General features: G+C 47.3%; 3 protein-coding genes across 12 annotated transcripts in view; 2 read left to right on the top strand and 1 right to left on the bottom strand.

Annotated features, from left to right (window-relative positions):
* The window catches only part of LOC136441647 (ras-specific guanine nucleotide-releasing factor RalGPS2-like), a 68,869-nt gene extending 48,238 nt beyond the window's left edge, over positions 1-20,631 (bottom strand). For 2 of the 3 annotated variants that reach the window (XM_066438063.1, XM_066438062.1), the window contains exons 1-8: positions 20,247-20,631; positions 18,742-19,024; positions 17,907-18,029; positions 17,402-17,452; positions 16,778-16,861; positions 16,555-16,644; positions 13,601-13,693; positions 12,392-12,515 (exon numbers count right to left, since the gene is read on the bottom strand). In XM_066438063.1, coding sequence (XP_066294160.1) covers positions 12,392-12,515; positions 13,601-13,693; positions 16,555-16,644; positions 16,778-16,861; positions 17,402-17,452; positions 17,907-18,029; positions 18,742-18,891 — 715 coding nt within the window. In that variant the 5' untranslated portion in view covers positions 18,892-19,024; positions 20,247-20,631. The remainder of the gene's footprint in view (positions 1-12,391; positions 12,516-13,600; positions 13,694-16,554; positions 16,645-16,777; positions 16,862-17,401; positions 17,453-17,906; positions 18,030-18,741; positions 19,025-20,246) is intronic. The other variant, XM_066438064.1, reaches the window with a different exon arrangement.
* LOC136441666 (angiopoietin-related protein 2-like) lies at positions 1,615-8,925 on the top strand. 2 transcript variants are annotated; one of them, XM_066438097.1, is made up of 6 exons: positions 1,615-1,845; positions 2,091-2,168; positions 2,864-3,055; positions 4,167-4,470; positions 7,135-7,161; positions 7,934-8,925. In XM_066438097.1, exons 1-6 carry the CDS (start codon positions 1,621-1,623, stop codon positions 8,602-8,604), a joined length of 1,497 nt encoding a protein of 498 aa, XP_066294194.1. In that variant the 5' UTR covers positions 1,615-1,620; the 3' UTR covers positions 8,605-8,925. The 2 variants fall into 2 exon arrangements, with proteins under 2 accessions (XP_066294194.1, XP_066294195.1); XM_066438098.1 differs by lacking the exon at positions 7,135-7,161.
* Positions 20,632-21,107: 476 nt separating the features above from the next.
* The window catches only part of LOC136441646 (uncharacterized), a 39,962-nt gene continuing 34,139 nt past the window's right edge, over positions 21,108-26,930 (top strand). For 5 of the 7 annotated variants that reach the window (XR_010756909.1, XM_066438054.1, XM_066438058.1 and 2 more), the window contains exon 1: positions 21,114-21,369. The gene's annotated coding sequence lies outside the window, so the exon portion shown is untranslated. Of the gene's footprint in view, positions 21,370-26,541; positions 26,615-26,930 lie in introns of those variants that run through there. The other 2 variants (XM_066438061.1, XM_066438055.1) reach the window with 2 other exon arrangements.

Here is a 26,930-nt window from a genome sequence, read left to right on the forward strand (position 1 = left end):
GCTCGCTCCTGTGTAACACACTTCCAGGACTGGTGTTTCTGATGGTCATGGCCAGGCATGATGTGTCGCACATGTGTACACTGCGGGGGTCCTGCTGACTGTACCCTGGTACATGTACACTACGGGGACCCTGCTGACTGTACCCTGGTACATGCACACTGCGGGGGTCCTGCTGACTGTACCCTGGTACATGCACACTGCGGGGGTCCTGCTGACTGTACCCTGGTACATGTACACTGCGGGGGTCCTGCTGAATCTGTGCCCATGCAGGGCAGACATGATGCATAATGATGTATGTATGGGAGAGGCTCCAAGCTTAGTTCCTGTCCAACATTTTCCACATGCCTCACACCGACGCTCACACATACCAAACAACGTCACCCAATTCACTCCCTAGCAACCGGCCCGCCACGCCTGGAGACGCACGTGTCATCCCTGCACACTCCCTGCTAAAGACTCTGGCTGCCTAGCGACGCAGCGACCACGCCTGGCGACGGCCTTGTCGGTGACGTGTGTACACAGGTCTAATTCTGTCTGCTTCAATGTGTTTCAGCTTGGCTGTGACTGACTCTGGGCTGACATACATGCAGACACAGACTTCCGCACAGCCTCGATAGTCACTTCAGTTCCAGGGGGGCTGCAGTTCCAGTGAAGATGAGCTGTTTGTTTGTAGCTGTGTGCAGATGGGAGAATGTGTCTGCTTGTTCTGGGACTGCTCTGTGACAGACTATAACCAAGTGTGGGGCATGTACATGCGAGTGTGTGTGATGTATATATCTGACTTGTTATATGTATTATGTGTCCAGTTTAACTCAGTCTGCCTGCTTGTGTCTCAGTACTGACAGAATGGACCCTGCTGCTGCAACTGTTGTCTAGTTAGTGAGTTGATGAGTTGATGATTAACTGAGTAAAGATGTTAGTTAATGAGCTTACTAACCTGCCTGCTTGTGTTTCAGTACTGACAGAATGGACGCGTCCACTGTGGCCAGTATGTGCTGCTGCTGATGTAACTATTGTCTAGTTAGTGAGTTAGTTACTGATTTAATGAGTTAGTTGATAAGTGAGTTGATAACTTAGATAACCCTGCCTGTTTGTGTTTCAGTACAGACAGAATGGACCTGCACTTGGCGGCCTGTGTGCTCCTGCTGCTGTTACTGCTGTCTAGTTAGTTACTGAGTTACTGAGCTAGTTAGTGAGTTAGCTAACCCTCTGTGTTTATTATGTTCCAGTACAGACAGAATGGACCTCTACTTGGCGGCCTGTTCGCTCCTGCTGCTGTAACTGCTGGCTAGTTAGTTACTGAGTTACTGAGCTAGTTAGTGAGTTAGCTAACCCTCTGTGTTTATTATGTTCCAGTACAGACAGAATGGACCTCTACTTGGCGGCCTGTTCGCTCCTGCTGCTGTAACTGCTGGCTAGTTAGTTACTGAGTTACTGAGCTAGTTAGTGAGTTAGCTAACCCTCTGTGTTTATTATGTTCCAGTACAGACAGAATGGACCTCTACTTGGCGGCCTGTTCGCTCCTGCTGCTGTAACTGCTGGCTAGTTAGTTACTGAGTTACTGAGCTAGTTAATGAGTTATCTAACCCTCTGTGTTTATTATGTTCCAGTACTGACAGAATGGACCTCTACTTGGCGGCCTGTGTGCTCCTGCTGTTGTTGATCGTGCCCAGTGAAGCGACGCGCCAACATGGCGGCGCGCGGCGGTACATGTCGACGCGGCCGCTGGATAACCAGCAGTGCGCCTACACGTTTGTGGTGCCGCAGGCCGAGGGGGGCTGCCCGTACCAGCAGGACCCCGCCGCTAACGACTTTACTAACGACATCCAGCAGCTCAGGGAGCAGGTCTGTTTGTTTTTTTGTTTGTTTGTTTGTTTGTGACATAACGTTAAGCCATGGTCCACTGTTCATTGTCAAAAAGATGAATTTCCCCGATACAATGAACCTGTAAATACCGTACATACGTAGCATCTGTCTTCTCTGCCACAACCGGTAGAACGACCAGTGGAAGAAAAGCTCTGACTTCTGTTATCAGTGAGCTAAACTGGCTTGAGAGCATTTTCATTGTTTTCCCTTTCCCCTTGCGGCAGGTGTCGCAGCAGGGGAAGATCATCAGCGGAATGGCGACATCGATCCGCGCCAGCAAGGGCGTGGCCACCGCAGTACAGGTAGGCACATAGTTGATAAGGGCGTGGCCACCGCAGTACAGGTAGGCGCATAGTTGATAAGGGCGTGGCCACCGCAGTACAGGTAGGCGCATAGTTGATATGCAAGACTCAAAGTACTGGGTGCATGTGCCGTTGTGCACAAGAAATTGGAGCTGTGCACCTTATTTTTGACTGTGGGTGCATCAGTGCACCTGAGGTCATATTTTTGTAGGCTATGTAGACAGTGGTACTACAAATAGTTGTACACTATAAGTGTACAGAATTTAAGTATTAAAGAAAGCAACATAACCTTTAATCTATTGCTTATATAAAATTTTGAAGTTGGCTATAGAATTTCAGATTGAATTCTCAAGAGAAGCAGTAGGGCACCTATTCCCTAAAATGAATTTCGAGCCCTGATATGGGTATATGTACTAAGTAGATATGTGTAACCCTTGGCTTGCTGAAAAGTGTACACTGTGCAGGACTGTATGTATGACTAATCATGTACGAGTCTATACTAGGCTGTCCAGTGCCCTTGAGACTGTTACTCCCTCACCACATCCCTTAATGACTAATCCAGAAAAATGCAGAACCATGACTTGATCTGTCAAAAGACGTCCTATTGTGAAACTATGACATTAGGAACACAGTATATGTTAGCAAAGAGACTAGCCAACAAAGAGCCCCTAACTAATTCTGCCCCCCCCCCCCAGGCGTTAGAGAATGGTAAGCGGGTTGTGGAGGACCGCCTGACGTACCTGCAGATGCAGATGCTGAAGGATGAGGCCAACCGGAACGCTCATCGTGCCGAGATGGCCACGCTCGAGAAAACCATCATGAACCAGACTCTGCAGTATGTGCAGCTGTACCATATGTACCAGGAGCTCATGACGGCCTACAACAAGGTAACTAGCTAACTAGCTAGCTAGCTAACTTACCCTAACCAGACTCTGCAGTATGTGCAGCTGTACCACATGTACCAGGAGCTCATGACAGCCTACAACAAGCTAACTAGCTAACTAGCTAACTAACTAGCTTACTAACCCTAACCTGACACTGCAGGTTGTGCAGCTGCACCATATGTACCAGGAGCTCATGACAGCCTACAACAAGGTAACTAGCTAACTAGCTAACTAGCTAACTTACCCTAACCAGATCCTCCCCCCACGTGAACAGCGTGATGGAAAACCAGACAGCAACAAACACGGCCATGACAAAGACTGTGGTAAGACGGTTGTAAGACGGTTGTAAGACAGTTGTAAGACGGTTGTAAGACGGTTGTAAGACGGTTGTAAGACCGTTGTAAGACCGTTGTAAGATGGTTGTAAGACGGTTGTAAGACAGTTGTAAGATGGTTGTACTGTGCCCCCAGGTGAACAGCGCGATGGAGAACCAGACTGCAACGATAGAGGCGCTGATGAAGACAGTTGGGGGGCTGGTTGTAAGACAGCTGTAAGATGATTGTAAGACGGTTGTAAGACGGTTGTAAGACGGTTGTAAGACAGTTGTAAGACAGTTGTAAGACGGTTGTACTCTCCCCCCAGGTGAACAGCGCCATGGAGAACCAGACTGCCACGGTAGCGGCGCTGATGAAGACGGTTGGGGGGTTGGTTGTAAGACAGCTGTAAGATGATTGTAAGACGGTTGTAAGACAGTTGTAAGACGGTTGTAAGATGGTTGTACTGTGCCCCCAGGTGAACAGCGCCATGGAGAACCAGACGGCCACGGTAGAGGCGCTGATGAAGACGGTTGGGGGGCTGGTTGTAAGACAGCTGTAAGACGGTTGTAAGACAGTTGTAAGACTGTTGTAAGACGGTTGTAAGACGGTTGTAAGACAGTTGTAAGACGGTTGTAAGATGGTTGTACTGTGCCCCCAGGTAAACAGTGCCATGGAGAACCAGACTGCCACGATAGAGGCGCTGATGAAGACGGTTGGGGGGTTGGTTGTAAGACAGCTGTAAGATGATTGTAAGACGGTTGTAAGACAGTTGTAAGACAGTTGTACTCTCCCCCCAGGTAAACAGCGCCATGGAGAACCAGACTGCCACGATAGAGGCGCTGATGAAGACGGTTGGGGGGCTGGCGCGCGACAAGGAGGAGGTGACCCGGCAGCTGCAGCGCCTGAAGAAGTCCGGCCGACACGGCGGGGACAGGCACGGGGCGCGCAGCACGCAGAATCGGCAGGCGCAGGTCGCTTCCGAGGCCGTCGTCAGGATCGGGGACATCGAGGATATCGATGATGATGTGGGGTCAAATGTCGGCCGCGTAACACAGCCTCAGCAGAAGCCTCAGCCGAAGCCTCAGCCAAAGCTGCCAAAAGGTGAGCAGATGTACATGGGCACCCACTGGTTTATACAACAATCTTTATTGACACAACAACAGTTTATAGCTAGTTAGCAGTACCAAAAGGTGACCATGTCCTGTGAAGGTTGGCACTGTGGTTTAGTGAGCTGGCTGGTTTGTTAGCTGTAGTTAAAAACAGAGCAAACTGCCCCCCAGATTCTCCCCAAGGTCGAGGGACATCATTCCTCTTGGACAGGAGACATTCCAGCTGGAGCAGAAGGCACGAACACACAAAATGTACATGTCGGGGTGACAGGGGACAGGATGCATCTAGCAGTGTCAAGGCTGCCCTTTCATCAGCAAATAACAGGATGGAACCCTGAACGATCTTGCCTGACCTTGGGGATTGTCAGGGTGAGGGGTCTAATCTACTTACAGGAGAGGGGGACAGGATGGAACCTGTACTCACAGGGATCACCTTGTATGACCTTGGGGGTTTCTATGGGGGAGGGGGGCAGGATGGAACCTGTACTCACAGGGATCACCTTGTCTGACCTTGTGGGTTTCTAGTATGGGGGAGGGCGGGGAGGATGGAACATGTACTCACAGGGATCACATTGCCTGACCTTGGGGGTTTCTATGCGGGAGGGGGGCAGGATGGAACCTGTACTCACAAGGATCACCTTGTCTGACCTTGGGGGTTTCTAGTATGGGGGAGGGCGGGGAGGATGGAACCTGTACTCACAGGGATCACATTGCCTGACCTTGGGGGTTTCTATGGGGAAGGGGGCAGGATAGAACCTGTGCTCACATGGATCACCTTGTCCGACCTTGTGGGTTGCTAGGGGCATTTACAGTACTGAGTACTGTTTGTGTCATCATGAAGAAAGCAGTGATTCAGGACTGATTGGAACAGAATGAAATTATGAATCGTAAGTGAATGATTTTATTGCACAACTATTGCTTTGGTGGCAAGGTACAGACAGGAAAAACACTAGGCTTCACTCCACCAGGTGTGAAATCGTGCATATAAACATGGCAAATTACAGTCCCACAATAGGGCCAGTCCTACAATAGGGCCAGTCCCACCATAGGGCCAGTCCCACCATAGGGCCAGTCCTACAATAGGGCCAGTCCCACCATAGGGCCAGTCCCACCATAGGGCCAGTCCTACAATAGGGCCAGTCCCACCATAGGGCCAGTCCTACAATAGGGCCAGTCCCACCATAGGGCCAGTCCCACCATAGGGCCAGTCCCACCATAGGGCCAGTCCCACATTAAGGCCAGACTGTTGGTGGGAGGTCTGACCTATGATAATGGCAGCACCATTATACTAAAGAACAGTCTCAGAGTTGTAATTGTTCTCATCACCTATAGTTAGTAAGTCTGAAGGGAAGCAGACGCGGTCATCACCATGTTAGGCGTGAGGGGAGACCTGGAGCTGATGTACTTTTCAGAGACTTAAAGATGTACCGAGAGACTTCAAGATGTACGGACAGACTTAAACAAGTTAAAGACGAACTGACAGACTTAAAGGTGTACTGACAGACTTAAAGATGTACGAAGAGGCTTAAAGATGTTCTGAGAGACTTAAAGATGTACGGAGAGGCTTAGTGACAAACTGGCAGACTTAAAGATGTACGGAGCGACTTAAACAAGTTAAAGACGAACTGACAGACTTAAAGATGTATGGAGAGACTTAAACAAGTTAAAGACGAACTGACAGACTTAAAGATGTACTGACAGACTTAAAGATGTACGAAGAGGCTTAAAGATGTTCTGAGAGACTTAAAGATGTACGGAGAGGCTTAAAGATGTTCTGAGAGACTTAAAGATGTACGGAGAGGCTTAGTGACGAACTGACAGACTTAAAGATGTACGGAGAGACTTAAAGACAAACTGACAGACTTAAAGATGTACGGAGAGACTTAAAGATGTACGGAGAGACTTAAAGATGTACTGAGAGACTTAAAGATGTACTGACAGACTTAAAGATGTACGAAGAGGCTTAAAGATGTTCTGAGAGACTTTAAGATGTACGGAGAGGCTTAGTGACGAACTGACAGACTTAAAGATGTACGGAGAGACTTAAACAAGTTAAAGACGAACTGACAGACTTAAAGATGTATGGAGGGACTTAAACAAGTTAAAGACGAACTGAAAGACTTAAAGATGTATGGAGAGACTTAAACAAGTTAAAGACAAACTGACAGACTTAAAGATGTACGGAGAGACTTAAACAAGTTAAAGACGAACTGACAGACTTAAAGATGTACGGAGAGACTTAAAGACATACTGACAGACTCAAAAATGTACGGAGAGACTTAAAGATGTACTGACAGGCTTAAAGATGTACGGAGAGACTTAAAGACAAACTGATAGTCTTACAGATGTCCTAAGAGACTTATAAAGACATACTTTAGTGCCAATTATGTTGTTTCTCTGTGCATAAATGCATATAGAACAAAGTGCTAAGCATGCCAATGATGATTTTGTATAGGTGAAGTGAAACAAACCTAAACAGATCTGAAGTTAATGGTAATGATAAACCTGCATGTCGTAACGTTGCATGTTGTGTTGTTTGTGTTTGGTAAAAATGCACGGGTGAATTTTCCTTGTTTTCTATGTTTATGTAACGGTTGCTACGGTAACTTTTCTGTTTTCGATGTATTTACCTTTTCCTTTCTCTTGCCAAGTCTAGGAAACTACACTTGGAATGATACACTCCGTAAGCACTTTTACTTTCGTTTTCTCAACTCACCTCAAGTTTAACTGTTTTGCTTCTTTTCTGCTCCTTAACTTCGAATCCCCTACCATTTCTTCTTCTCTACCATTATTGAGTAAACCTTGCTATAAATTTGTCGTTTCTGTTCTCAGGTGTTCATTCAATGTCATCGTAAAAACCCATGTAAAACCCATGTAAAACCCAATGTAAAACCCACATGCCTCCAAACAGGCCGGTTAAATTCACCAAGTCAAGGAAATGAAGCAGAATGCCGCAGAATGCCGCAGCTAAAGTTGATCATTGTTACACACTAGTTGGTTAAAGTTCATTGATTAGTTAAACAATAACCATCTAACCCAGACCAGTTCTACCTAACTGCCTCACCCAACAGCAGCTTGTGAACAGGTCCCAAAGCTACAAATGTAACTGTCGGGAGTAAACAACACTGCCCCCCTCCCCCCACCAGCTGCACCTGGAATGTGCTCTTCCTAACCTCATGTGCTGATCTAAGGCGGTATGTAGGCTTTCTGGGCAGATGTGATGTTATAATATGTACTATACTTTAACCCCTCCCCTGCATGCCTCCAGCACAACCTGGCACATCACTACATGCTTATCATGACCTGCACGTAACCTTATCCACAGATCTAGATGCATAATCAAGAATCAATTAAAGCATTATTTCCCCCCAACCCCCAGCCTGTGCTGAACCTAACCCTACATGTACATCATGATGTTCAGATGTTTTATAACGAGGTTTATTTCCCCCCTGCAGCCAAACCCCGGCACTGTGCGGACATCCAGCGCGCGGGGAAGACTGTGAGCGGCGTGTATCGGATCTACCTGCCGGATCACCATGACAACCCTGTGCCGGTGTTCTGCGACATGGACACGGACCCGGGCGGCTGGACCGTGATCCAGAAACGGGCCAATGGGACGGTGAACTTCTTCCGCAACTGGGCGGCGTACAAGTCCGGGTTCGGGGACCCGCGGGGGGACTTCTGGCTGGGCCTGGAAAACATGCACCTGCTGACGGGGAGGGGGGGCTACAAGCTGCAGGTCAGCCTGCAGGACTGGAACGGCATCGTGGCCTACGCAGAGTACAACAGCTTCAAGGTGGAGGACGAGGCCAGCAAGTACCGCCTGCGGCTGGGCAAGTACCACGGCAACAGCGGCGACGCCCTCACCTGGCACAACAACATGGCCTTCACCACCAAGGACAGCGACAACGACCCGTTCATCGGGAACTGCGCGGGGTACCAGCGGGGGGGCTGGTGGTACAACGCCTGCGCCCACTCCAACCTCAACGGCATCTACTACCCGGGGGGGTACTACAGCAGCCGCTACCAGGACGCTGTCTACTGGGCAGAGTGGCGCGGCGGCAGCTACTCGCTAAAAACTGTCATGATGAAGGTCCGACCCTCGGGCAACCAGGCACTAACATAGCGCTACAGGATATAACAGGACAACTACAGCACAAGTACAGCACAACTACAGCACAAGTACAGAACAACTATGATACAACTACAACACAACTACAACACAGGCAACCAGGCACTAACATAGCGCTACAGGATATAACAGGACAACTACAATACAACTACAGCACGGGCAACCAGGCCCTAACATAGCACTTCAGGATATAACAGGCCAACTACAGCACAATAACAGCACAACTACAGCACAACTACAGCACAACTACAACACAGGCAACCAGGCGCTAACATAACACAACTGCAGAACAATAACAGCACAACTACAGAACAATGACAGCACAACTACAGAACAATAATAGCACAACTACAGAACAATATTATAGCACAACTACAGAACAATAACAGAACAACAGTACAACCACAGCACAACAACAACACAGGCAACTAGGCGCTAACATAGCACTACGGAACAATAACAGCACAACTACAGGACATTAACAGCACAACTACAAGACAATAATACTAGAAGCACAACTACAAGAAACAAACAATACGTCAGAACCAAATTACAGTGCCGAGGGAAAATCGCATCTCTGTAGGACAAATACAACATGAAAGTTCCACCACATCATCACAGCCATGTACAGTAAAAGTACATGCAGACATGAGGGGGGAGGGGGGCACGCAGACATGAGGGGGGAGGGGGGCATGCAGAGGGGAGGGGGGCATGTTCTCCAGGGACTTCCTTGCATTAGAAATAAGACTTGCCGACTATGTGCTGTGGTGTTGGATAACACCGCCATGCAATGAGCCAGCTAGATACGTAGACACATATTATAAGATGTGCTTCCAATACGTAGATATGCCGCCTGCATATTTAGTCTGGGAGGAGAAACTGTTGCGGATTGACATGAATGTAACAAAGTTGTAAAACCTGATCTTCAACATGTAATTAAAGAGCCTTAAAGTTTCTTCTGACATTCTATAGCAACCCACCCACTGGTCATAGCAACCTGAAACCCAGATATGTCGGTTTCCATGGTTATTACAGGTTATAGTTGTCATAGTAATTACCTATTAGAACTGCCATGGTAACCTCCCTACTTATCTAAGTTTAAGAAGAAACTTGCCATTTTTTGTTATTTTGTAAATATTTTGATGTTGAGATGAGAGGACTGTTGTCGCAATGACGATGAATGTACAATTATGTAGCTTTTAGACGAGGCGTCTTCTTAGCAAAGGTCTTTACCCTCCCTCCTGCTAAGGGAGAACCTAGACACCGGAGTTGTGCTGCTCACAGCAGAGCGCTGCAGGCGGGGGGTTAAACAGGGTCCAGGCTTTGTCATTATTGTTGTACATTAAGGAAAATCATCATGAATAATGTTGATAAGAACAGAGGATTTGATGTGCTTCTTTATACACTCTGTATTATGATATAATCATTTCACTTCTTCATTTTCCACATTAGATGTTTAAAACTTGCTGAATCATATCAGCTAGTGCTGCATTGGTGTTACCTGTTCAGCTAGTGCTGCATTGGTGTTACCTGTTCAGCTAGTGCTGCATTGGTGTTACCTGTTCAGCTAGTGCTGCATTGGTGTTACCTGTTCAGCTAGTGCTGCATTGGTGTTACCTGTTCAGCTAGTGCTGCATTGGTGTTACCTGTTCAGCTAGTGCTGCATTGGTGTTACCTGTTCAGCTAGCGCTGCATTGGTGTTACCTGCGCTAGTGCTGCATTGGTGTTACCTGCTTAAAGCTTGTTGCATTATGAAATTGGGGAAGTTTTCTAGCATGATTGTAGTGTAATGGTGGTGTGCCATCTGTAACTTGTAAGAGAGTCTAGAAATGTTGGTGTGTCTGTATTATAAGACTGAAGCTAAGCTTGGCTTTGTGATGTATATTGGTGCTAAAGTCTCCTCTGTGGTCCTGATGCAGTTGCCATGGTAACTCATACAGTATAGCAAATATCTCTTTCAAACTATGATGGAATAAAGAGTTGAATGTTGCACTGCGAGACTGGGTCTGTTGTAGTTGGTCAGTATCTGACGGTGTTTCTTCCTGTGTGGCATTGTGCTGACGTAGCGGTTAGGGTGTTTGGCCCAGAACCCAGGGGTCCTGGGTTTGAACCCCCGGGTATGCCACGATACAGTGCCCTTGGAAAAGGCACTTAACGCGACATTCCTCACTTCACCCAGGTAAAAAAATGGTTACCTGACTTTGGTTGGGGAGGTTAACGGCGGAAGGAGAGGGATGGGCCTCACCTTCCAATGACCTGCCCTAGACACAGATTAAATGAATGGATAAAAACCCACAGCCCAACAGCCAGGGGGGGAGTGCCAATCATCAAGGCCAGGAGAGGGGTTGGGTGGGAAGGCTGTTTATCCTCACAGTTTTGTCTGTCTGTCAAATCAGAGGCCTTTCCACAGGGAACTCACTAAGACTGGAACAGTCCTGCCGAAACATGACGTCCGTTCTCACAGGAAGCCGCTTGCCTGCTAACGGCAAAACAAACAGTGCAGGGCTGGACATACCAACTAAACCGTCTACACTGCCATTACTAACCGCACACAAACACTGTGGGCTGCACATATCAACCGTCTACACTGCCATTACTAACCGCACACAAACACTGTGGGCTGCACATATCAACCCTCTACACTGCCATTAACCCCATACAAACACTGTGTGCTGCACATATGAACCCTCTACACTGCCATTAACCCCATACAAACATGTGGGCTGCAGCTATCTAGACTTGCATCCTACTCACGACACACCAAACGCCGCTGGGCTGACAACAGGCAACTGTCTGCAGCTTTAATCAGCTCTGTTTGGGGGAAACCAACGGTCGTAACCTTAATGGTGCAACGGGAGACCTGCAGCAGGGACTACGGTTTGCTTTTCTCCTGTCTCCACAACATCAAGACCACAAACAGACAGGCTTGAACTGAAACACAGCGGGCGGACATACATTCCTAAAACCACTGCTGAATCAAAACTCTGTCAACCGAGTATTTAGATAATATCCAACATCCAATGGCTTAACTGATTCTGAAAACAGTTGATTAAGTGCTGTGAAACTTCCCAAGTGCTTCCTAACACCCTCCCCCAGGCTATCTTAATCCTCAGGGTTTGTTTGACCTTGATGACTTCCAAGGTTTTGTCCACACCATAAAATGGCGTCCCTGACAAGGCCGTGTGAAGGTCAAACCGTCAAACGTGCCAGGCTGTGTTGTCAATGGGAGACGCAATCAGCAGCCGGATACAAGAACAAGGGGAGGGGGCGTAACCCTTCAGAACAAGCCAGGGGGGGAGGGGCGTAACAATTCAGAACAAGCCAGGGGGGGAGAGGGGGGGCATAACCCTTCACAATAAGCCAGGGGGGTGAGAAGGGAGGGGGGCGTAAACCTTCAGAACAAGCCAGGGGGGAGAGGGGAGGGGGGAGTAACCCTTCAGAACAAGCCAGGGGGGGAGAGGGGGGTGGCAAAAACAGCCAGGGGGTGATTATCATTAGCCACAACGACCAGTCTGAGCTGTTTCAGTACTTGAACCTGCTATACAGTAATACTAGAGAGGTGAAATCATACAAATCTGAAAGGCTTAGATTGCTCACAAAGACGCTGCATAAACCAGACAATCGACACACATGTACAAATGTAACCGTGGCTCCTGGTATATCTGTTAGATCTGTGACAAGACACTGGTTGGTTTCATGCTCATACATAAGGAACATATGCACGGGGCTCTGGTTGTTTGTCTGTTTGTTTGTTTGTTTGTTTGTGTTTGTTTGTACTCACCTAGGTAAGGGATGCAGGGCAGCTTGATGTCCTCCATGTAATCTCTCAGCCTCTGTCTGTTCTCGTCTTCTGTCAGAACCTCCGCTAACCGCTCGAACACGGCCTTGTCTCTTCTGGACAGGAGCTGCAACAACACGGGGGGGTTAGCACAGGGGGGTACAGTAGGGGGGTGGAATTAATGCACAAGGGGTACTGTACAGGGGGCACTGTACAGGGGGCACTGTACAGGGGGCACTGTACAGGGGGTCAGAACCTCCGCTAACCGCTCGAACACGGCCTTGTCTCTTCTCGACAGGAGCTGCAACAACACGGGGGGGGTTACCACAGGGGGGTACAGTAGGGGGGGTGGAATTACTGCACAAGGGGTACTGTACAGGGGGCACTGTACAGGGGGTCAGAACCTCCACTAACACCTCGAACACGGCCTTGTCCCTTCTGGACAGGAGCTGCAACAACACGGGGGGGTTAGCACAGGGGGGTACAGTAGGGGGGTGGAATAAATGCACAAGGGGTACTGTACAGGGGGCACTGTACAGGGGGTCAAACCTCCTCTAACCGCTCGAACACGGCCTTGTCTCTTCTGGACAGGAGCTGCAACAACACGGGGGGGGGGGGGCACTGGGGGGGGTACCACAGGGGGGTACAGTAGGGGGTTGTACAGGGGGTACTGTACAGGAGGTTCAGAAACCCCACTTAAACACCGCCATATCTCAGAGGATATATCAATGGTTATATTACAATACATAATATTCAAGATCTTTCGTGCAAATCCTTCACATCTTTTTTTTGTTGTTGGTCTGTGATCTGATGTATGTAGACAATCTAAAAGCCCATTCCGCCTAACTCTAACAGCACCCCTACAATTCTGCCTAACTGTGCTAGAACCTCCACAATTCTGCATAGCTAAGCCGTAGCCTGGATGTCAGACTGTTACCAGGGCCTGCACAGTACAACTCCTTGGTCCCCTTAAGACAGATATAATAGAGATCAGGGGTCTGGCAACCAGGCTAAGCTAGTGGCTCGACAGGCCACAGCTCAGCTTAACAGTGCAAATGCTGCTATACTCCCACCAAACTGTGCTAGAATTCCAACACTTCTTTCTGCCTTACTGTGCTCTCATCCCTATATTCCTGCCTAACTGATTTAGCACCCCTGCACTTCTGCCTAACTGTGTGATATGCAGCGCCCCCTATCAGCCGGAGTACTTACTGCCCAAGTCTTGGTGAGTCTGAAGATGGGTGCGCTCCTAAGGCCCGACACCACCGCCATCGTGGAGTGGATGTTGTTCAGCTCAAATAGTTTCTGTAGAGGAGAGAGGAGACTTATATAGGGACCTGACTCTCTGGCCTGGCTTGTCAAATACAGCAGGTTAAGCCACAGAAATTTAATTCATCGGTTCTTGGATTGAAAAAACAATGCTAGATTGGAATATCATTGTGAAAACAGACTCTGACAGTCTGAGGGAAAAGTCTGTTTCAGGGAGTGAACAGAAGTCAGTTTTCCTCCCAGCCCTCTGTCTTCATGATGTCCGGTTGATAACATTGTAAAAAGAAAATTAATGTCAGAGAACCAACAAAGTGAAGCAAACTGCAGCTAGGCACTGTTCCACAGCCAGCATCATAACCTCTCACACCCAGCATCATAACCTCTCTCACACCCACTACATCTCACTGTTCCACAGCCAGCATCATAACCTCTCACACCCAGCATCATAACCTCTCTCACACCCAGCATCATAACCTCTCTCACAGCCAGCATCATAACCTCTCTCACACCCAGCATCATAACCTCTCTCACACCCACTACATCTCACTGTTACACAGCCAGCATCATAACCTCTCACACACCCACTACATCTCACTGTTACACAGCCAGCATCATAACCTCTCTCACACCCAGCATCATAACCTCTCTCACAGCCAGCATCATAACCTCTCACACACCCAGCATCATAACCTCTCTCACACCCACTACATCTCACTGTTACACAGCCAGCATCATAACCTCTCACACACCCACTACATCTCACTGTTACACAGCCAGCATCATAACCTCTCTCACACCCAGCATCATAACCTCCCTTCCAAACCTTTGTCTTAAGTAGGAAGCACAGTGGGCTGAAAGTGAACTTAGTATGGCCAGAGGGGGACATAATCCCGGATTAAGTCTACCCCTTTTTCCCTATCTGAGCACTTTTAGCGTGAAATTTGGTGGACCATGGTCTAGAGTGAGTCCTTCACACCAATTCGGATAGTGAGTCAATCTTCAGTCATCAGTGAGTCCAGATCATTAATCACCATAGCTGGAAGCAGACCCAGCACACCTATGTAGAAAACTGCCTACCTCAGGGGTTCATCATGGGTATAAATCAATTAGACATGCTTGATAGCTGACTTCTTCCCCAAGGCCCAAGTCTAGAGTGTGTCAACCTTCAGTCACCAGTGAGTCCACTGGTCACTTATCACCATAGCTGGAAGCAGACCCAGCACACACTACACAGATAAAGACTTCTCCCCCAAGGCCCAAGTCTAGAGTGTGTCAACCTTCAGTCATCAGTGAGTCCAGGTCACTAATCACCATATGGGTATAAATCAATTAGACATGCATGGCCCAAGTCTAAAGACAAAACTACAGATGGGAGGCTGGTTCCTTCCAATTCCATTTTTGTTCAATTTGTTGTTCTCAAGTCTGCAGATTTCTGTTGCAGAATGAACTACACGTTGGAACAAAGGCTTTACTAGTATCAACCTCCTTGCTAGTATATAGTACCTCACTCTTTGTAGAGCCATAATTATTGTTACTGCACTGATTCAACTGCGAATTGCTGGTACACATGAAAGTGATATAGATTTGAACACCACAAACATTTTTTTATTGATCAGCATACAGACATAGGGGGACATAGATGTTGCACTTGACCTGATGAGGACAGCAGATAGACCATGGTGATTAATAGACAGCCTGATTATCGATTAAGAAAGCAGCCCTCCCAGAGGTCATCCCACTGACAGGGAGAGATTGTGTAACTTGGAAACTAAAACTTAGTTAGTTAGGTACAGTACATGTACGACAATGTAATAAGTGGTAAGAAATTCACCGCTGTAAAAAACAACAACTGGTGTTTGTGAGATTTGGAAGAATACAATGCACTGAACCATCGATGGATTCTCCTGTTGGTACGACAGATGAGTAGGCTCACACGTGCACTGAACCATCAATCATGGTGTAAACAGCCTATGTGGCTGGAGCTGGTGATCTCAATTACATGGTAAATCTGGCATAACTAATGCAGGCACAACTCCAGCTACCCACAAGGGAACTCCATGGCCAGGCTCTGGGCTTGGGAGCTGGGTGACAGCTCTGATAGGTCTCAAGTGAGTCCAAGGGTGGAGCAGTTCAGTCATGGTCATTAAGCTCTCCTCCCAGAGTGAGTCCATCTTAAGTTCACAGGACTCACTTTAGGAATACGGAGGGCCATGGTCCACAATCAGTCTAAGGTTCGCTAGGGCTCTCTCACAGCCAGCATCATAACCTCTCACACACCCAGCATCATAACCTCTCTCACACCCAGCATCATAACCTCTCTCACAGCCAGCATCATAACCTCTCTCACACCCAGCATCATAACCTCTCTCACCCCCACTACATCTCACTGCTCCACAGCCAGCATCATAACCTCTCTCACACCCACTACATCTCACTGTTCCACAGCCAGCATCATAACCTCTCTCACACCCAGCATCATAACCTCTCTCACACCCACTACATCTCACTGTTCCACACCCAGCATCATAACCTCTCACACACCCACTACATCTCACTGTTACACAGCCAGCATCATAACCTCTCTCACACCCAGCATCATAACCTCTCTCACACCCAGCATCATAACCTCTCTCACACCCAGCATCATAACCTCTCTCACACCCACTACATCTCAGTTCTGTGCCCAACCAGACTTTTCCCATTCGCCAGCTCAAAAGCCCTCTAGTGCACAAATCAGACGAACCTTTTAAGGTGCGAAATGCCTCGATCTGTTTTACTGTGAAAAGATCCCCGGCCTACCTTGGCTATCTTTATAAAGTGCTTTACTGTGAAAAGATCCCCGGCCTACCTTGGCTATCTTTATAAAGTGCTTTACTGTGAAAAGATCCCCGGCCTACCTTGGCTATCTTTATAAAGTGGCTCAGAGTCTCGCCTCGGATCTTCAGAGTCTGCGCTGTCAGGATTTCTCGCACGACCCAGAAACTCACCTGTACATGGGTTAGAAAACTTCAGGTCAAGCTAGGTCAGGTTAAGCAAGGTCAGGTCAACCAAGGTCAGGTCACATTGATGAAAATGGACTTCATTAAGCCTGAAGGGGTTTTCTGTTTGATTCACACGTACGTGGTTAAATCTCCTGGTCATGTTGACGACATTCGGGCAGTGTCTAACTTTCTCCTTGGTGTTCCATGCACAGCTGAGCAGCTCCTGAAACCAAAACAACAGTGAACAACAACAGCAACAACAAACAATAAACAACAACAGCAACAACAAACAGTAAACAACAACAGCAACAACAAACAGTAAACAGTAAACAACGACAGCGACATCAAGATGGTCTCTACATGAAAAAGTTGTAGAAATCATGAGGAATCTAAGCTCCCAGAAAAGTTCCATCTTGGCAAGTATAGTAAATCTCTCCTGAGTTATTGTAGGACTAGCGGTTAAGCTGATATTGGTAAGTTATCACTCCTGCATGAGTTTAAACATTCTATTTTAAATACCGGAGTATTCAATCATGGCTAAACTAAATCCTGCAGGCCAAGTCTCAACACTGGCAGATGCTGGGACAACCGGCTACACTTACGAGCAGCTGGTGGAGAGGGCCCAGGAGTCAGGACCGTTTGAGACGGAGGATCTAACTCATGGCCTTGCCGAGGGGTGGGGGGGCGGGGGGGGGGCGGGGTGGGGTGGGTTGGGGCAGTCAGACTTAGTAAGTACATTTGTAAGTCTGAGACTGTTGCTTACCTCTGGACTTATGGCCTTGAAGACTGGCAGATCCAGCAACGAGATTTGGGACTGAAAAAAAGGAACAAGAATGGTTACAATTAATATTGGTGATGGGCTTGGTAACCTTGGTGATGTTGGACTGACAATGGTACAGACTCTCTACTCACGGCACACCCACAACCCATCCCCCGTTCCTACTCACAACAAACTCCCCAGACTTAACCCCCTTACCCCCGCCCCCACTCACGACAAACTCCCCAGACTTAACCCCCCTACCCCCGCCCCCACTCACGACAAACTCCTCTGGGGAGACTTTGAGCATCTAGCACCCCTCTTCCCTACTTACCCAAACTTCAACCCTCCAACCCCAACACATGCTCACACACACACACCGCACACACACTCACACTCACAGCGAACTCCTCGGGCGAGACTTTGAGCATCTAGGATCTCTTCCCTACTAACCCAAACTTCACCCCACCAACCCCAACACACGCTCATAGTCATATACACACACACTCACGGCAAACTCCTCCGGCGAGACTTTTAGAGCGTCGAACACGACGGCGTCGTAGCTCTTCAGCCGCGGGAGCGTCCATCGGGTTCCGGAGTCCCGCTGGCTCAGCGAGTCCGCACTGTGGCTGTTCTGTGGAACACAAATAATAAACAATAAACAATATACAACTATAGACATCTCATTAGAGCTGTGTACCGGTACACTGTACCCATACAGTACCAGGTACAATCAATTAGGTACTGGTCCAAAATACCTGACCCTGCTGTATCGGTACTGGACCTGACTCAGGGGATGGCCACTTTGACAGATAAAATTACTAGGAAATTACCGTGGCAGTGCTCTAAAGCCACTCTAAAGCACAGAAAACACATTTGCATGGCTGGAGTCAAATTTTCATCTGTGTTTTCATAAGAATAATACCTAGCACAATCGAATATTATGTTTTTACCAGTTCAAACATGCTTTTGTCCTTATTGAAAATCTAGCATTTTCTGAACAAGTAGTTTAGGTACAGGTTCAGGTCCGGACCTGTACCTGAACCCATGTACCCGTACCTGAACCTGTACCTAAAATTTGTTTAGGTACACAGCTCTACATCTCATAGCTTTCAAAAATATCTAGGTGCACCACAGTCAAAATTTGGTGCACAGCTGCAATTTTGGATGCACAAATTTGCACTTATTTCCTGCCCTGAAGACTGCAGCTGTTCTGTGGAACCTCAACACTCTCAAGTCTGTGCAAACACACCTGTAAGAATCACTGACTCTGACTTATGGCACCTTAACAACAAACAGGACTTCCTAATACTTCAAGATGCAGAGGAGACTTCTTAGAAACTTACATGTACATCTGACACCTTGAGGTAACGTTCAGGCGATGACCTCCCATGGTCGGGGTCGTCGCTATGGTAACCGTTGGTGAGCCTGTCGACCGGCGGTGAGTCGGGTGAGTCGTCATAGTGCAGCGGGAGGTGGGGCAGCCGGCAATCCATGGTAACCAACTAACTAACTAACTAACAAACACTAGTGCAGCGGCAGGTGGGGGGCCTGGCAGTCCATGGCTGCTTCTAGGGAACACACTAACTAACTAACAAACATCCATCTCTGCAAGGAGAACCTCCAGCCCTGAAATATACAGAGTTGCACACACTTAGTTTACACTGTTCACTATTACAATATACTGTCATTCATATAGCATACAGCAGTCTGACACTACAGGTTTTTTTTCTAGAAAAAGTGAACATGAGGGAGCACACACAGGCGAGGGAGAGAATTCTATGTATTCATGGAAGAATCAATTGCTGAGTGAAGGCTGTATGCTGGATATGTAGATAAAATCTGAATTTGACAAGGGGGTGCTGGGCTGAAACAAGAGGGCGCAGATTTAGAAGAACCCCTGCCAGACAGGTACTACAGGAAACAGCTGAATAAGACATACATGACAGAAACAGGAAGATCCCAGACTGCTCACTCATTCCTCTATATACTGTCACAGGCAGGAAAAGGAGAAGTGGAAGTGAACATATCCTGACAATAGAGCTGCATAGGCAGTCACTAATATTAGACCCCGTTCACACTCATTTTTTTCAATCGCGATTGAAGTATAATCGCGATTGCTCGATCCGATCGCGATTGAACGCCAAGAAACTTTTGCGTTCACACTGCTTTTCGCCAAGTGGATTAAAGTATGCCGTAATCCGAATGCGATTGAAGCACGATCCGCCAGTGATAGAATTGCTTGGAGATAACAAACCAGCACCACTCAGGTCATCGTAATAAACCTTCAAGCTTACGGTAGTTCTCAGGCCAGTCAATCTTTAACATGTTACAACTCTGGGTAGGACAGGGTTTCTCAGACCCAGGAACTTATGGTGCCGGTTAGACAAGTAACTACTTATATCCAGGTCACACTGGAACCTACACCAAACATGCGTTCTGCAGTTTATAAAAGTGCTTTTTTGTAATCTTACTGGCCTCTGCTGCTTTAAATTTATTCTGTTATGCACAATTTCAACATTACCTGTTGTGTAATATGTGTATAATGGACCCAAAACTTTCAAACCATGTGAAACTGAGAAGTAACACGTTTCAGTTGTTTGTAAACACTCCAAAACTTCCTGTTTCTGAGGATTGTTATCATACTGAAACCGCAAAACGTGAAAATCATAATTTCATCTTCACTTGTTTACTTGTATGATTTGCATATTTGCTCATAACGTCGACTGATCGTTAACTTCAGGCAAATATGACAACAATTCGGCGTGCCTCGGAATTCTGCCCCGGGATGTTGGCGGGATATCTGGGTGTAACGTTACCTCACCGGCCGTGTGTTGTTGTGGGTCCTTACCTCGCCGCTGTGCTGTCGTTCCTCTGTGCTGTTAGTTTCTGTGCGCCCGACAGTCGTGGCCCGTTCCGGTGGGGAGGGGGGCAGATTTCACACCTCAGCACGGGTCGACCCTGACGAGCGACGTGCTGTCATTGTTCCCGCCGCCTAAACACACAGGTGAGGTCACGCCTCCATTACGGCCACGTGCGTGAATGCGACACTTAAGACACGCCCTTCCGGACCTCTTGAGCTACTCCCCGAGCTAAGACGCAGGTCTAAGGTTCGTCAGAGAACAGATAACCCGGCTAACCTGACATCGGTGCTGCAGCCTGACCAAAACATCAACATCCCGCTTTCCGTGACGTCACCACGAAATGTGCACACGTACCGTTCCATACCCAAGGGAGTCAGTCATGTTGAGTACTAGGGACGGTTTCAGGAGGACATGAATATTAAATTTCCACTGCGTTTGTGGCACTCAAGTAATTGCAACTCTTCTGATCTTGTCCAGAGTTGTTTTATATCTTTGCAGGCTGATTTAGAGTTCATTGAACAATAGGGGAAATAATGACGCTTTTTTTACTTTTAGGAAGAGGCCCGAAAAATGATTCCCAAGCAAAAGAATGCATTTTTTGGCTGCCCTGGGAATTCATGTTATTTCGGAGGGAAACTGTGACTTTGCTCCATGTGCGTGCCTGCGTTGGTGTTCCACCCGGAGAAGCGATGTGTTGTATTGTGTGTCAGATGTTACAGTGGTATTAATAAATCAACTTTTGACTGAACTGTTGCGTGCACTTGGACAGGTAGGCAGAAGGCTACATGTTAAAAACTTGATCATATCTACTTCTATATGCTACTATAAAGAGAAAGCCCCTACAAGTAAATGTTTCCTTTATTCCCTCATTTAAGCCCCCAGATTCACTGTTTCCCCAGTTATTCATCGTTCTCTTCAGACTGAATTACCACTGAAATCCCCAATGACCAGTAGTCTCGCGCATTCTCGCCGTCTGCAGTCCGTGAAAAGGCGAGATTTCCCGGAGGAGTACAGACTCGCCTTTCCCTCAGCATCCCGATCTGACGCGGCGCCGAACCCGCTACATCTGCTCTTCCTGGGACATCTGACCGTCAGAGGCGCACAGAAAAGGTACGGCTCTTCTCCCCTCCCCCCAGGCTGCTGCCCGTGGGGCGGGGAGGCCTGTCCGCGCGCACGGCGCGGTGCGGGCGGGCTGTGTAGGGAGGCTGCCCGGCCGACATGTCTGGTCCTCCCGTTCATTCATTCTGGTCGCGTACAGTGATGCGGCGCAGCAGATGGCGCACACAGCCGCCAGATTCTCTCAGATTAGCGCAGATCGCGCGTTTCCCTCCGCTCTGGCCAGCCCGAATTTTCTCCTGACGACATGACGGTCCTGTCCGCCAATAATCATTGATCTTCTGTATTAGACACATCCGCAGGCTCCCCTTTCACTTTTTATTAATTTTTAATAGGGTGGAAAACGGGGAATATTCAGTGCGTTGCTTGTTTGTGTGCGGATGAGTCTTTGTGCCCGTATTGCGGGTCGCAGGGCGGGTGAGGTGCTATGCAGGTGGACAGTACGGCTCCCACCGGGCCCACACGCATGCAAATCTCATCTCTGCCGCAATTACTGCGCAAATCAATGGATCACTCTAAACAACATGTCTGCAGCCGAGGGTGTGCTGCCATCGCCGCGCATCATGTTATGTTGATGTGGGTTAAGGTTAGACACTAAGGTAATAAAATTCACAAGGTGATAGGCAGGCGAGCAACTGGATAAGAATTATCTATTGAGATAATTGGAAATCTAAATTTTAAAATCCTATCCAGTTGCTTGAGTGACTGTAACCTTGGGTACATCATGTTATGTTCAGCAGAGGCGTGTGCTCCAACCATCATATTATGTTGATGTGGGTTAACATTAGACATCCAGGTAATAAAATACACAAGGTAATAGTTAAGCAATGGGATAAAATTTGGAAATCTAAAGTTCAAAATCCTATCCAGTACTAGTACGTTGCTTGCGAGACTGTTTGTTACCTTGCGTCATGATCATGTGATATGTTCAGTAGAGGTGTCAGCTCCAACCGTCATTAGACTTCAGTAGATATAGAGGTGTTTACAAATTTTATCCAGTTAACTGAGTAACCGTCATTTGGCATATCTTATTCCCTGGATTACTCTCCAAGCAGAGGAGTGGGTCCGGCAGGTTTTTGGCGTGTTTTTAGGCGTTTTTGTTGGGCTATCTACTTTGTCATGGTTTCTTTATCTCTATGTGGGTTATAGAGATAAAGAAACCATGACAAAGTAGATAGCCTGACAAAAACGCCTAAAAACACGCCAAAAACCTGCCGGACTCACTCCTCTGCTTGGAGAGTACCCTGGATGTCTAGCCTTCATTGATGTGTAGACTGTGTACCTGCTTCATGTACAGCTTAGGTTTGTGCCCCAACAATCGCTCTACATCATGTATAAATCATGCACACTGTTTATGCTCTCCAAATCCATCATCCAAATGCAATATTCCAAATATGCAGTTGTGAGTAGATTAGAGCAGAGCCAATATTTAGTCAGGCGTTGGTGTAAGCCGCTTGTCGGGATGGCTCCAAATGCACTTCAGTATGACATCAGCCATGATGTAACGATGGACTGTCCTATGGGTGTGTAGGGGGAGGGGTTTACAATCAATCAATCAATCAATCAAGCTTGATTTCACCACAGCTGTAACGGATACCATGTATGGCAGTTCTTGAACAGTACTAAACGTCTACAACATCGAGACTAATAAAGTATAATATCAACACCTTAGATTGCTCTATTACAGTAGTAAGTAGTAATGTTACCTTATGCAACTAGAGACTGAAAACTTAGCTATTTTATCTGAATGGATGAATCTATATGGAACATGGATTACAGGATAGTGCAGAGGGTACAAGGGTCAAGTTCAGGAGCGAGATTCCTGGTGAAACTTGTTTGATTTGTGGCGGGATATTTGATACTGACAGGTGAGAAACGTCTATTGTCTTCGATCGGTGTGTTTGTTCGTTTGTCTGTTTGTTTGTTTGTCCTGGTGTGTGTCTGTAGTTGTCCCTGGTCATCCCCAGGTTGTCCAAATTTGTATTTGCCAAAAGAAATGCTTGACGCTGGGAAAAACTAAAGCCACAGTCAGATCAAAAGTACACCAGGAAATGAATGACATGGAGCAGAAAGAGGCAGATGGGCCTTATTGCCATCCACTCAGCTCGGGATCCTTCTGCTGCACATAGGAGGGTTTGCATGGGGGTAGCTGGGATCCTTCTGTAGTGCTTAGGAAGTTCTGCATGGGGGCAGCCTGCCTTATTGCCACCCACCCAGCTGGGGATCCTTCTGCAGTGCTTAGGAGGGTCTGCATGGGGGTAGCCGGGATCCTTCTGCAGTTAGGAGGGTCTGCTTGGGGGTAGCCTGGATGCCAGACCCTCAGGCTCTTAAAAGTAAAACATGTAGACAATATATGTATTTCATGCTAGCTTGGGGGTCCCCAAAGGCTTTAGCTCAGCTAGTTTGGACGTTTCTACATCTTTAGTCATGGATTTTTGTCCGTCAAGGTTGACAGAATGGTCTAAAAAAAATTCCCATCATATTCCCCAAAATTACGTCAAATTATGGAATCACGGTTGCTGGCTAGAACACTGAGCAGATCAATTAAACTTAAAGAGAACCCTTATTACGCTAAAATCAAGGAAGTCAAATTAAGCAAAATTCGGTTGCCTCGCTACAACTGACGTAAAAAAGGCAGCGTTTCCTCCAAATAACAGGAAATTGCAAGAGGCTGCCTACGCCTCCAGACCCTGAAGTTGGGCAGTCGTTAATCAGAGCCCAAATCCGTCAGCTGAATCATCGCCCAGCTGTCACTCAGGACAGGAAGTGGGACGGAAACTAATCCAGAAGGGTGGGGGGGGGGGTGCTGACAGGTGCAACTCAGCACAGGGGAGGTCCAAGCACAGGCTACGTGGGGGCGTCCTTCAGTACATGTACTCTCCAAGCAGAGGTTACATGGGGGTGGCCTCCAGTACTTGTACTCCCCAAGCACAGGTTTACTGACTCTTACCCACTTCTCATAACTTATTAAGCCAAGTTTCCTGGCAGCTGGAGGTGGATTGTGCCGGCTGTCAGAAAGCGGGCATTTGAGGTGCTGGCACATACAATGTTCCCACCCAACCTCTGCTTGGAGAGTAGGTCAACATTCCACCAATGTTGGACATGTGTTACACCAATGTTGGACATGTGTTACACCAATGTTGGACATGTGTTACACCAATGTTGGACATGTGTTACACCAATGTTGGACATGTGTTACACCAATGTTGGACATGTGTTACACCAATGTTGGACATGTGTTACACCAATGTTGGACATGTGTTACATGTGTTGACACTGGTCATCAGCTCACACTCTGGCGTTAGCCCTAGCAGGGCTGTCTCCAGGACCCGTCCCTCCCTCCCGGCACAGAATTCTGCTTCTTGGGATTGGACAAAAATTTCACACCGTACGTCCAGAAAAAAACAGAAAATCAATTTACAGGAAACTGATGAAAACGTTTTTTCGTAAATCTAAAATGACAGATTTTACAATGAAAAGCGACAACAGGGGCTCCCAAACAATGAGTGGGACTAACAGTAACAAAATGTAAAGCTGGAGGCATGTTCTGGCAGTGTTGTGTCTCCACCCTGGTGCACTGAGGAATGGTATGGCCCAAATGTGATGACACTATACCCCAGGGGGTCGTGCCATTCTCCCAGGGGGGTGGCTGCTCTATAAGGGGAAATGAGATGTTATCAGCAGGACTTGGCAGGTGGTGACAGATTGGTTTGTCTGGCTGCTGCTGGGAAGAGGAAACTGCAACATTTCTGCATGGCAAACCACCCGACCTGGGTCTGTTATAAACCATCTGACCTGGGTCTGTTATAAACCACTCGACCTGGGTCTGTTGTAAACCACTCGACCTGGGTCTGTTATAAACCACCCGACCTGGGTCTGTTATAAACCACCCGACCTGGGTCTGTTATAAACCACCCGACCTGGGTCTGTTATAAACCACCCGACCTGGGTCTCTTATAAACCACCCGACCTGGGTCTGTTCTAAACCATCTGACCTGGGTCTCTTATAAACCATCTGACCTGGGTCTCTTATAAACCATCTGACCTGGGTCTGTTATAAACCATCTGACCTGGGTCTGTTATAAACCATCTGACCTGGGTCTGTTATAAACCATCTGACCTGGGTCTGTTATAAACCATCTGACCTGGGTCTGTTATAAACCATCTGACCTGGGTCTGTTATAAACCATCTGACCTGGGTCTGTTATAAACCATCTGACCTGGGTCTGTTATAAACCATCTGACCTGGGTCTGTTATAAACCATCTGACCTGGGTCTGTTATAAACCATCTGACCTGGGTCTCTTATAAATCATCTGACCTGGGTCTGTTATAAACCATATGACCTGGGTCTGTTATAAAACATGAAATTGATAATTGATTCATCAGAATTTGATCCAAAGGACCAGAAACCTGCCAAAAGCTGCCAAGAATTCTGATCTGTCATTCTGTGTATCGAAAGAACGGTATTAAAACACATTTCTTTTTTAATTTGCGGGGATGTGATTTTGTGGTAGGGAGAAAATGGAGCATTCCCAGTGGTTTAACTTGAAGGTCGCATGTTCAACAATTGTAGCTACAGTTGCCAATCATTATGATCTGTGTATCCAAAGCATCTGTTGTCCATAGCAACAGCCCATCCATGGATCAAACCAACACACCTCCATGTCTGCCTGACAGGATGAGTTTGTGTCTTGGTTGCCATGATCAGTGGACCGTACCAAATGCCCCATCCCCGCAGGAGCCAGATTTCTGCACAGTGTGATTTGGATATGATTGGAAGGTTTTGAGGGAAGCATTTGTTATGGAGTCATTTGTCTGATCTACATGTAGCATGACATGGAGTATTATGGGTGAAGACTTAGTGGTACAGTTCAGATGTACCCCTCCAATAGTGGTACAGACCAGGTGTACCCCCCTAACAGTGGTGCAGTCCAGGTGTACCCCACTAACAGTGGTACAATCCAGGTGTACCCCCCTAACAGTGGTACAATCCAGGTGTACCCACTAACAGTGGTACAATCCAGGTGTTATGAGTGATTTTATTGCTATTTATACAGGCAGGGCCCTGAGTTTGTTATATATAATTATCAATCTGTATAAAACAGAGGAGATAGATAAAAGTGTCTATAGGTTCATAAAAGTTTACTATAATCAAGTTTCTATGGCTATTGTTGCAGGTGCACTGGTCCATTGTTTACAGTAGAGGCTAGTACCTAGAAATTGCAAGACTGTGACAGGTTTGTACATTTCTTGCAAACCTTTTTTTTCAGTTGCAGTTTTTTTGTGTTCATCCTACAGTCAGTAAAGGAGATTTTCCTCTGTATTCAGCTCTGCTGTGGTGGAGTCAGCCCCTCTGAAAATGAGGCTATTATAATGCACATAATTAAGAACGGTGCAGAATGCATCTCCTGTTACCCACAAAATAACAGGTCACCAGAAGTATAATCTACAATCCCATGAGATTGTGTGCCAGGCTGTAGCACTGCTCGTATTTAGTGGCACCAAACGACAGTAATTTTACAGGGTGGGGATCGCAGGGTGGGGGGATCGGAA

The sequence above is a fragment of the Branchiostoma lanceolatum genome, chromosome 9 (assembly GCF_035083965.1).
Source record: "Branchiostoma lanceolatum isolate klBraLanc5 chromosome 9, klBraLanc5.hap2, whole genome shotgun sequence".
Lineage (NCBI taxonomy): Eukaryota > Metazoa > Chordata > Leptocardii > Amphioxiformes > Branchiostomatidae > Branchiostoma > Branchiostoma lanceolatum.

Bases quoted from the DNA above. Each gene is read 5' to 3' on its own strand.
- LOC136441666 (XM_066438097.1), top strand. From the start codon at position 1,621: ATGGACCTCTACTTGGCGGCCTGTGTGCTCCTGCTGTTGTTGATCGTG. The intron at 2,169-2,863 runs GTAGGCACATAG...CCCCCCCCCCAG, and splicing joins GCGTGGCCACCGCAGTACAG to GCGTTAGAGAATGGTAAGCG. The intron at 7,162-7,933 runs GTAAGCACTTTT...TCCCCCCTGCAG, and splicing joins CACTTGGAATGATACACTCC to CCAAACCCCGGCACTGTGCG.